The 12,110-nt window shown below is 42.2% G+C and overlaps 1 protein-coding gene across 10 annotated transcripts in view; it reads right to left on the bottom strand.

Moving 5' to 3' along the window:
- LRRC7 (leucine rich repeat containing 7) overlaps positions 1-12,110 on the bottom strand; it is a 402,104-nt gene that overhangs the window by 281,740 nt on the left and 108,254 nt on the right. For 9 of the 10 annotated variants that reach the window (XM_061366413.1, XM_061366414.1, XM_061366411.1 and 6 more), the window contains 4 exons: positions 11,012-11,156; positions 9,078-9,150; positions 3,097-3,226; positions 2,284-2,399 (listed from right to left, as the gene is read on the bottom strand). In XM_061366413.1, the coding sequence (XP_061222397.1) occupies positions 2,284-2,399; positions 3,097-3,226; positions 9,078-9,150; positions 11,012-11,156 (464 nt within the window). Of the gene's footprint in view, positions 1-2,283; positions 2,400-3,096; positions 3,227-9,077; positions 9,151-11,011; positions 11,157-12,110 lie in introns of those variants that run through there. The other variant, XM_061366417.1, reaches the window with a different exon arrangement.

Here is a 12,110-nt window from a genome sequence, read left to right on the forward strand (position 1 = left end):
CCCAGCATTAAGATGGTATCTGAACTTTGTCCAAAGCCTCTGGTGCCAAAACATTGGACCTTTGATTCCATTAAAATGGGGACATCCATAACAGCAGCATTATGACAGTGTCCCAGCAGGGCAACATTTAACCTCAGCCAAAACAGGTATCAACAAAGAGTAAAAATTTACTCCCCAAACCACTAGAGAAAAGCACATGAGACAGTTCATGCAGGTTTAAAGGCTGAAGGCCTACTTTCTGAGTTAGTTCCTATCTCTCCTAGCCTAGACTCTGCTCTCCCACTAGTTATTCAATGCTTAGATCTCACTGTGCAGCTTTTCAAGGTTGCCTTGAGAGAACAGGTTCTCGCCCCAACAGGCAAAGGTCCTGTTCTCATGTTTTCCAGGCTCAATGGTGAGGAACTCAGCCACAAAGACTGTCATAAAATGAATACAAGAAGAAAGATCGCTTCTTCCTTTTTCAGTGAGATAAATCAGCTCAGCGTTGTGTCCAGTGAGCCCTATGCAACCAGCCAGCACTGAGGGGTGGGTGGGAAGGACAGCAGACCATTCCACCCCATGGAATATCACATCATCAGGATGCTGGCCCTGGTAATTACCTTCCTCCACAATGGAAATCCCAATCCTCTCTTAGACCTGGGCAGCTGGGGACAAAGGAAGGTGGAGCAGGGTTGCTGCTCTGGTGGCATCCATCTGTCAGGTCAGCTTGGTTGGAAGCCCTGCCTGGTACTACCACCTCCAGTGCCTCATCTCAGCAGTAAACCACCTCCTCCCTCTCAGCAATTACACATGAAGACATGAGCCTGAAATCAGGAGCTGCCTGGCTTGAAAGTTACTTGGCCAAAAACAAGAAAGTAAACCAAAAACCCACACAATTTTCCTGCTTCCTCAACACAAACTCATGGCACAGGTTTGTGAAGAGGTCAGAGTGATCCAGGACAGGTTGGATTAACATGCCAGGAAAGGCACCCTGCAGTGCTACTCCTTGAAGACACCCAAGACCCCAAACCAGTGTTGTCCTGTTGCCTTCCCACTTCTCCAGCCACCCTGTGCCTCCTCCTGTGTGCTGGCCATGCAGCAGCAAAGTGGACCAGCCCCTGGAGACATCATCTGAAACTTCACCATGTTTGTGATGGGCTCCTCTCACCTGCATCATGCACGCATTTGAGATCCCTGTACCCCTCAACAGGATCACAGCAGGACAGGACAGGGTACATGGGTGCAGAACAGCCAAGGGAAGCCGCAGTGCCTATGCTGGCACCAGCCTGAGTGACACTAAAGGCTGGACAGATGAAAGCACAAACCTACACTGCTGTGGGCACAGACCGATGGGACAGTGCTCCTGGCCCTGAGGAAGCACTGAGATCTGAAACCCAAAATCAATGACCCAAGGTTTGACTCTGGCATTTGGACAATTTCGACCCAACCTAAAGTCTAACTTTGTGTTCTGGTCCATACCTCATGCGTTTTATGATATACAAGTGCAATGCTGAAAACCACCAAAGAGAATGAAGCAAATAATTTAAAACCAATATATGACAGGGATTTCTACATAACTTCCTTTATATTTTATGCTTAAATTTCAGCAGTGAAACTGCTGACAGAACATAGACACAGATGTAGGAAGTCCTTCCGCAGGTTTTTACTGAGTATGGATGACAGCTGGAAACAAAACAGCATTTGCACATCCTATGCTGCACTACTGAGCAAACCTGTGCTTCTGTGGTTATACTGACAATGAAAGTATCCTTAGACCATACACGTGTATAAACTTTAAGTCTGATCTGTGACATGGGTGGGGGTCAAGAAAGGCTCACTGAAGGATTCCATTTCTCAGGTACAGGATGTGAACAGGAACAGAAGAACCTGGTCTTTCACAAAGCCTTTGCTGAAGGAAATACAAGGTTTTCTTTCGCTTTCAGCAGAGGCAGGATAGCAGGATAACACACCAGTGTGCCTGCATTTAATGAGTCCCTACGCACCAGCTTGTCACAGTGGTTTAATCATTAAATATTACAAAGTTGCATACAATTTTGGAGCCAAATATCACACTTCCACATGGAAACAGCAGGAGATAAAAGAAGTAAACAGGCTTTAATCTGTTAAAACACACTGAAACCCAGATCTTGGCCCCATTCAAGCTTGGCAGTGGAACTAATACCAAACCACACAGATTAAAGAAAATAAATCAAAGTTTCTTTCCTTATAGTTTAAATAATCCTAAATATAATGTTTATATTAGTAAAGTCTTACAGTGGCTTAGAAGAATTATGTGAACTGTACCTGTTATCACTCAGATTTAACACTCGCAGCTTCTGCATCTGCCCAATTTCATCAGGGAGGAATTCCAGCTTGTTGGAGCGCAGAGACATCACCGTCACATTTTTACAGCTCCCGATCTAGAGGGGTGGAAAACCCAAGATATCAGGATCCCTGCTGTGGCAAAATCCATTATCACTAAACTTTGATGCTGGGAGGTGACCAGAAATACAGAAAATAGAGAACCTAGTCTTAAAGCAATGTCTTCCCTTTGCCAGTAACACCAGGGAAATGCCAGGGCTACCTGCACTACCCCGAGGGACACTCTCACCTTTACATGAATTTACCAATAGCTTTACTATTTTCCTGTTGAGTATGTAAAAGTACTGAGTATCTAAGTATGTAAGAGTACTGGTATCTAAGTATGTAAGAGTACTGGTATCTAAGTATGTAAGAGTACTGACTATCTGAGTATGTAAGAGTACTGGTATCTAAGTATGTAAGAGTACTGGTATCTAAGTATGTAAGAGTACTGAGTCTCTAAGTATGTAAGAGTACCGAGTATCTAAGTATGTAAGAGTACTGAGTATCTAAGTATGCAAGAGTACTGAGTATCTAAGTATGTAAGAGTACTGAGTATCTAAGTATGTAAGAGTACTGACTATCTAAGTATGTAAGAGTACTGGTATCTAAGTATGCACTGAGTAGGTAAGAACATGCTTCTTCCACACTGTACAGAAGCAGTTGCTTGAAGAGATATTTTGTCTGAGTAGGGATGAAATCTTGGCCCTACCACAAACACTTCAAGGTGTAAATTAAACAGAATCAGCTTCTCACTTCTCTGGGCAGCTCAGGAAGGAAATTCTCATCCACAGCCAAAGTCCTCAGGTTGTGAAGGTAGCCGATGGTGGAAGGTAGAGACTCCAACTCATTACAGCTGCAGTCAAACTCTTCTAATAAAGACAAACTGAAATAGGAAATACTCTTGTTAGATGCTGTACAAGGACCAGATAACAAAAATGAACAAATTAGAAGCTCTGAAAGTTGTAAAGCATCACACTGTTACAGACACCATGCCCTGAAGAAGGAAAGTTTTGTGCAGATTTCCCTATGAGTCTGTAACAATATGATTTCAGGAACACTTTTCATCAGTCTTATCCAATGAGGCAGTTTAAGAAGACCACCTGGCTTCCTCACATCATCATTCTTACTTTCTGTAGTGAGGGTGTTTTTCAACTACTTCAAACAGTGACCAAGGCAATTCCTACTGAGCAGAAGAACCAAACCAAAAAGTTTATCATCTTAACATCAGAGACACACAACAGGTAAAGCAACAGCACTGGTGAGAGCAAAGGGAAGGGACACAGAAATTACCTGCAGGGTACATTCAATTGGAGGCACCTAACACCACAGAACCATGGAATCAACCAGGTTGGAAAAGCCCTTCAAGCTTGCCCAGTCCAACCGTTCCCAGCACTGCCAAGGCCACCACTGCCCCATGGCACTGAGGCCTCATCTCCACAGGGTGTGAACACTTGCAGGGCCGGGCAGGGCAACACTTGCAGGGCAGCCTGTTCCAATGCCTGAGCACCCTCTGGGGCAGGAATTGTTCCTCAGCTCCATCTAAACCTGCCCTGGTGCAGCTTGAGGCTGGTTCCTCTTGTCCCATCCCTTGTTCCTTGGGAGCAGAGCCCAGCCACTTGCTGCCACCACCAGCATAAACAGCCATATCACTCTTACATTACAGTTACAGCTGAATCCCTTACAGCAAAGACTAATTTCAGCTACTACTTTAAATATCAAATCTCTTTCAAGTGCTTGTTGTTTCTAAGGACAACAGCTACTATTACATTATGAATATTCTCAGCCAAGATCAATGACAGCTGTTTGTTTATTTGGGCTTTTTGCTTTTAAGGGAGTTAAACTGGGAGAAAATTAGGCATAGCTGTGCAGTCTGTGTATGCATCATCCCCAAAGTGATACTGGGCTATTTCAGGTATTCCTAATACAGATCAGTGGTGACAAAAAAGATGAACTGGGATCTAAATGCAGTGAAGTATCTCAGCCTCTTGTAGATGGACATGGCTTTTGTCTCAGCATGTGCCTCTCTTACATGCTGAGATCTGGCTAGAAAGTGCTCTTGAAAGGGTATCTGATGGCAAGGACTGAAACAAAGCAGAACAAAGACATCTTCAGACACTCAAGTTCAGAAATCTCCATTTTGGTCTTGTATCCCTTTCCCTAGATTGTGTTTCCTGTATTCTGTCAAATTGGGAAAAGAAAGAGGTCTGACCTGACAGTCAGTGCTTGAACCTGCCCATCCACTGCTGCTCCAGTATAGAACAGCACCAGTAACACTCCTCAGACCTTCAGGACCCTGTCCTACCAGGCACTCTGCCCCTGGGATGCTCTGGGGGTGTTCTTTTCTCAGGAGACAAAAGGTATTAGGCAACACTTAACATTGGGGATTAACAGTCAACAGTTTGCCCTTTGCTAATGCAAATAACACAAACAGGAGTATATATAAGCAATGCATGTTATAGAACCATGGAGTGGTTTGTGTTGAAGGGATCTTAAAGCTCCTTCAGCTCCAACCACTGCCACGGGCAGGGACTCCTTCCACTGGAGCAGCTTGCTCCAAGCCCCTGTGTCCAACCTGGCCTTGAGCACTGCCAGGGATGGGGCAGCCACAGCTTCTCTGGGCACCCTGTGCCAGCGCCTCAGCACCCTCACAGGGAAGAGCTTCTGCCTTAGATCCAACCTAAATCTACCCTCTTTAAGTTTGAACTCATTCCCCCTTGTCCTGTCACTACAGCCCCTGATGAAGAGATCTATTATATATCCACTATATATATACACATATATATGAAATACAGACATACTACATATATATTCTGACCATACACACACACACACACACACACATATATAAAAACTCTTACTATCTTAAAAACTTAGGCTGGATATAAAATTTCTTCAAATGAATGCTGCACTGCTCCTTCAGCTCATGGAATACAAGTCTGGCGGCCCATCACATATGCCATCATTCCTTGCTTCTGTCCCCATTTTTCTGTTCCACATATACTGCCTTTTTCCTTTCAAGTGCTGTAATTAACAGTCAGGTTAAATGGCAAGCAACTATTTCTTCCTCAGTGTTTGTCCCTCCCCGTGCACTGAAAATGGGACTCCATGCCCTAAAGATTGGGATTTTTCCAAACATTCTGGTAGATCTGATGCAAAGTTCACCTTAGCTCAGTCAGATTTCGATGGGTCACAGCTGCAGCACTGGGCCTTCGCTGCATCTCCAATTTACCTTTATTCCAGTCTCTTAAGTTAGAAAAAGGCCTTTCAGCCTTCAAACTTTCGGAAACAGGAAAGCAGAAGTAGCTTTTCCTAGCAGGGAATTCTCAGAACTCGCCTCTAATTGCTGTATTTCAATAGGCTGAAAAGCCACAGTGCTTAGTGAAAGAGATGCATGGAACATATCCAAGAGCTCTGCCAGGTTTTGGTTTTAGCTTTTCTTTACTAAAGCTTTGTACCCACCACAGTTTATTTCAATGGAGATACAAAACAATTCCAGTAAAGGCAAAAGTCCCTCACGTTTACCTGCTTCATACAGAATGTGTGCTCGACAGGGGGAAGTCCAGCTGGGAAGCCTGGTACATTGTGGGACACACACGTTTTAACTTCTATGATGAGAACACAACCAGAAGAGCTTGAAAACAGATAAGCTAATTGAGAACTACCGTGTTCCAATGGCAATGAGAAACTCAGACATGCTGAGCTCTAACTGGAGCAGCTTCCCTGGCAGTGAAGAATGACTTCATCTGACAACAGCATTCTACGTGAAGGGAATTGTCTGGCACAGACATTCTCAGCTTCTTGCCTTCCTGACGGAATGAGCAAGCAAATGAAGGTGGCCACAAAACCAATCAGCGTGAAACTGGATTTTATCCCTGTAACTACCATGGCCAAGAAAATACGCACTTCAGAAAGTGGTTTTTCATTCATCATGGACTGTGCATGAAAGTAAGTTGACAATAGCAGCTATAATTCCAACAATGCTAATTTAGCTAAATACCATTAACCTTACTGTCTTCTTGGGCTAAATTCAGATCATTCTTGACAGGTTTAAAGGCAGACTAAAATGAGACACGGACCTGCTGTGCAGTCTGGCACCCACTGAAATGAGGCAGGTCACAGGACATACACTGATGTAGATGAGGAATATTTTAGACAGATGAGCAGAGAGGGATTCATGGAGAATGATGACTGCCATGGACCAAAGGGTAGTTCCAGTCCATCTCAGTCCCATTCCATGCAGTCACAGACCTTTTCTCCCAACAGCCACAGTACCCAGGTGACTGCCAAAGTAGCCTAAATCCTTACTTACACCCACTACTTCTCCAGTATCAGGCAAAAGGAATTGTGCAGACTTGGGAATACAAGTTTGCACTTTCACTTGCAGCATCTGGTGCTGTCAGATACGGTACAGCCTAGACACGTACACAAAGCACTTCTCTAACTGCACGCTGGCTCTTGACCTGCTGCACCATTACCTATGGAAGGGTTGTGACTTCCCTCGTGACACTCTCCCACTCACCAAAGGGAGGTAGGGACATTCCTTCACCAGGTCCTGCAGGTAAAATCTCCAGTCTGTGTCCAACTTGGAATCCCCTGGTTTGAGGTAGAATTTTAGCTCTACTGTGCATAGCATCTTGCAGGGTCAAACTCTAAATGCTGCTTCCATTTAAAGGCTTGCCCTTTGAACAAGACTGCCAAAAATGAGGGTGGTGGTTCCCTGTGAGCAACACTGACAGTAGCAAAGTGCTTTGTGTCTCATCGGGAAATTGGTCCCTTGAGGGAGAGTTCCCTCCTCCACATTGCTAATCTTTGTGTGACAACAATGTACTCTGCAGAGGGTACTGACTACCACGATCATTTAGGAGAAAGAGACCCAGTAGGAAACCCTCCAAATGGATGAGTCAGAAAGGAAATTCATTCTGATGTGGGAGACATTGTCCTCATTAAATGAAAGTACTTCATTGGAAAGTATCACTCAAAACTAGTGTGATAATATTACCTGATTAGCCTAGTGCTCTGCATATACTCCATTCGGAGCAGCGCCATGTGTTTTTACAACTGAAATTAAAACTCCATGACAAATAAACATATATAAGGCTAAAAAAAAAGGGAGGGCTTCCCCTTTCATTTGAGCAATTCAATAAATAAGAAAAGTTTGACATTTTTTAAAAAATTTCCCCCAAAATGGTTAATGTTGGCCATTACATCAACCTTTCTGCAGTGTCCAGCACAGCTCTGAGCCTCCTGAGCTTTCACTGCCTATCAGAATTTATTGCTACACCATAGCTTGCACAGTAAAGATTTGCCCTTTTGTGATTCATATAACTGATTTTTAATGTTCTCCATGAATACCCCATATATCTACAGACACTGCAGGAAGTACAGCATGGTAATCCCAACCTAAGCTTTCAATTGCTACAGTTGTAATAGTTCATAAATCTGGATTTGTTTTCCCAAATGGTACACCAGCAACTCAATTATTATAGAAATTAGTACTAAAAGATGGGTGCAGGAGTAATAAAGCAGTGGCTGTGCAGGTTAGGAATCATTTCTGTTCTAGAGACCTTGCTGTACTGTTGTATTTCTGGACAAGTCTAAATGAAGCTTTCTAGGCTTTCATTTTGGGAGCCTCCAAACAGAATCTGGTTTTAAAAACTTCTTCTAATGAAACCATTTGTTGAGTTATAACCTGTCGAAGAGAGACCAACTTTTGTGCTGGAAACAGAAGCAGAGCCCGAGTGCAACTTGCCCTCTGATGCCCACTTCCACTGCTGGTATAAATGGCATAACCGCGTGTTCAGTTGTGCCAGGCAGACAACCCTTCCTTAGGCTGAACTCTGTTCTCTCTTCTGCAGGAATGCTGCTGCTGGGGCAAGGGGATGATGCAGTCGGCACTGCTCCACTTGCAGAAGGCAGCCAGTGACCAAGTATTCTGATTTTTTTCTCCCCAAATATCAGTTTATTGCATTTCAGAGGTAAAACATGCAGAGGAAGAGACATCCTACAAACATACCAATGTTAAAGATACGTTCTGCTAGAGCAGGGTATGTGCAGTGTGTAACTTCATGGAGAATCACCCATTTCCATGCTCAGAGACACGCTTACACCCGCCTTGAATTTTACAACAAATTGGAGGTTTCATCTAGCAATAAGCTCACCAGACAGCAGTACAAGCTCAAATTTTGCATCAGTGATCATGTAATATCTGACAAAACAGTAGCTAAAGGGCATCATTAGTGCATTTCATAGTTAAGATTACTGACAGGACACTGGCACACTTTGATGCACACACCTATGACTTTTTCATTTCTGCTGCTTCAACACTTGAGGAGCTCTCCATACACAGGAGGTTTACAGCCATTTTCTTCTCAGCATCGAGGCCTGGCTGTTGCTATGGGAACAGACGTATTCCCCCAAATCCCTCTGGTTCTTCCACTTTTCCTGCTCTAATCATCTAAATTGTGAGTGATTCATACAGCAAAACATCTTTGTTCTTTCCCTTGGAAAATGAGATACGTTTCATCTTCTGATCACTTACAGCAGTGTAAGACCACAGAAGTAACAGTGTTGTGCCAAATCTGAATGCGATAAACTGGTGTTAGGCACGCATTTCTAAGTTAGTTTATAATTCAATACATCTTTGTCTTATTTTTCATTTTCAAACCCCCACATTCCACAAGCAGAAGGGAAAACACATTTTCCTTAATGCTGAAAATCATGAGACTTATACTCACTTTCCAATTGCATTTGGCAGAATTGTAAGCTGATTGTCATCTACTTTCAAAGTTGTGAGCCTCTTCAACAGCCCTGCGAAACAGGGGAGGGAGAAGTAACAGTAAAACATTTCACAGTGATCTTTACTTTCTGTAATCCCCCATATCCTTCAAGAAACAGTGATTTCTAATGCTGAATAACCCTGATCTACAGTTTAGAAAGCACATGTATATAGGATAGTGCCCAGCCACATTCTTGTCCCATTGACAATGTGTGTCATCAAACTGAAGCACTGATTAAATGTTAAGCTGAACTGCAAACAAAATATTAAATGTATTCCTGGAGCCTAGGAAAAAAGCCCTGTAAAAAAGGAAGACTAGGATACAACCTGTGCAGCAAGAGCTGTATTTCTGCTTATCTATTAATGTTTCGATTGAATTCGAGTCCTGTTGCCTCGATTAAAAGGTGCTCAGGTCATAACAGGACATGAGGACATCTAAGTTAATGCTGCATTTATAAAGCTTCACAATATGTGAGTACAGACAGAAGACTGGAATCTGACTGAAAACCAGAATCTATCCTGACTGTATTTGCATCTGTGGCTCACTGTTATCGTTAAAAGAGTTATTACACATCTAAGCATAAACAGATGCATAACTGGGTAACATTCACCAAGAACGGAATGAAACTTCCGCTTTATCAGGGCAAAACTGCAGAAAACAATAACAAAGACAGAAAGAATGGGAAAAACATTGCACTGCAGTGCTAGAAACAGAGCTTGAAGCAGATTTCCACCTTCTGGAGGTTATCAACACTTCAAAATCTGCTTTTCCTCCTGAAGGAATTCTGCACTGAAATAGCAGGTTTTAAATTATTATTTGCAATTAATGTTGGGAATAATATAAATTAATCACTAATACAGAAAAAATGTATGAAAACTGAAGCAAATGAAAAGTATCATCAAAAGGGATGCTAGAAAATGCAGTATTAAAACGCTTGGTTTCGCTTTAGTGCTGTTAAATCTATTACTATTGAGTAATGAGAATTTGGAAATGAGGACTGAATATATACAACTGCAAGAATGCATAATTCAAAGAGTACACATTTATTCAGGAGCAAAATCTCCTCTAAAAACCAATCTGCATATGCACATCAGAAACCCACATAGAGCAAAACCTCTAGAATTTAGGATGCACTGTAGAAGACCAAGATGGAAAAGAGCTGTAAAAGGCATCTAATACCATTCCTGTAGCACAGGAACATTACCTAGCAATACTCTTGGGAATCTTGACTAAGACTGGGGAATTTAAGGGTTCCATGTTCAAAGGGACACACTTAGGAAGGTGAAAAACATGATGATGGTAATGATTTAGTGGCTCATCAGCTGGAAGCTGTAGAAGAAAGACTTCAAGTGTTGCCGAAGAAAATATAAGGGATCAAGACCAATACGAAACATGCAGATATACAGAGTTAGACACCTACAACCACTCAGCTTCCAGAACTTCTGCATATCCTAAATAATTCAGAAATTGTGTGCATGCAATATAGTCAAAAAAGAAAACCAGTAGTGTGAACTATTTCTCTGGTTAATGCTCTCATATGGAATTGCACTACTGTAACTAAGAGCAGCAATTTCCTCTCAGAGTTTCTTGCTGCTAACATAATCACTATTATACTTACTTTCCAATTCAGATCAGCTCAATTATATCTTTCTTTGCTTATTCTCTTTAAAATAGCAAAGCAGAATAATCAGTTCCTTCTAACCGGGGATTTTTTTCCTGACTTTACAAAATGGTCTTCATGGATGGTCCAGACAGAGATACTTCCAACTCCTTTGGAATTTAATGGCAGTTCTTGTTCCAGCCATTATAAAGTCTCACAATCACTTCCAAAAAAAGATATAAATTAAATCTTCAACTGTAGAAGATTACAAGAAATCCTCAGCTTTTCTCACCTATGGAGTCTGGCAGTTGCTGCAACATATTGGATGACAACAGGAGATCTTCAAGTCCTTCACATCCTGATATGTCCAAATCCACAGTTTCTATCCTGTTTTTTGACACATCCAGGTACACGAGCTGTTTTAACTTCCCTATAGACTTAATAGCATGTTACAAAGCGTTACTTGAGCAGATAGACACTGCATGCCAGGTTCTAAGTTCAATTAAAGACAAGCAATGGTAATACATGGTAATACAGTCTCATATTCAGTTATCTCAGCAGCCTTTTATTTCACTGCCACGGTACGAGTGGTGGTCCAGCACCCCTCCTGTCCCAACAACTGCAAAAGCAACCATGCCAGACTAAACCACACATGCCAAGCTAAATAATGTGTTCCAACTCCATTACATCTGTGCAAGGTTTGAGTTCTCATTCAGCTGTATTATTTCTTCATCTGGACACAGATACAAGGGTATTTACTCACAAGTCACATCTATTCAGCAGTCCTGAAGAGCACTAAGGCTGGGCATGCAGGTAAAGATCTTTTGCATCAAACTGATTCTCTGAATTTTATAGAACCTAAAACTAGACTGTAGACATTCACAGATCAACTATGAGGGGTTAACCCCCATGGTACATGTTTGTGAATAAGTGTTTAACTGTAGCTAGAGCATCAATGAGGAACAGGACAGGAATTATCTCTGCTTCTACAGAGGCAGTTTCATCTTATCTTTAAACCTAGCTGAGTGTTGTGTAAAGGGACAATCTCCCTTTCACCCAGCCTTCGCCATTCTACCCATTTTAACATTTGAACACAACTGTTGTTTCTAGCACAGACTATTTAAAAACCTGAATTATCTGCACTGGAAACCTGGCAAATCTTTAAATCTTAAAATCAATTACCACTTGGTGTTGCATTTCAACCTTTAAAAGCCAAATTTTAAGGCTAATATTAACTGCTTTAAACCTCTTGTTGTGAGGAAGGCTTTCATAAAAGACCATCTAGGATCTACTAGGATCAGACTCAGGAAACACGAATTTCTTGACAGGTTCACTGAATAGTTATGCTCCTTGGGCTCCAGTTCCATGATCTCCTTGAACTTTTTCACCTC

This window comes from Neopsephotus bourkii, unplaced genomic scaffold (genome assembly GCF_033783945.1).
Source record: "Neopsephotus bourkii isolate Nb327-2 ecotype Australia unplaced genomic scaffold, CSIRO-AGI_Nbou_v1 NB_1331, whole genome shotgun sequence".
Taxonomy (NCBI): domain Eukaryota; kingdom Metazoa; phylum Chordata; class Aves; order Psittaciformes; family Psittacidae; genus Neopsephotus; species Neopsephotus bourkii.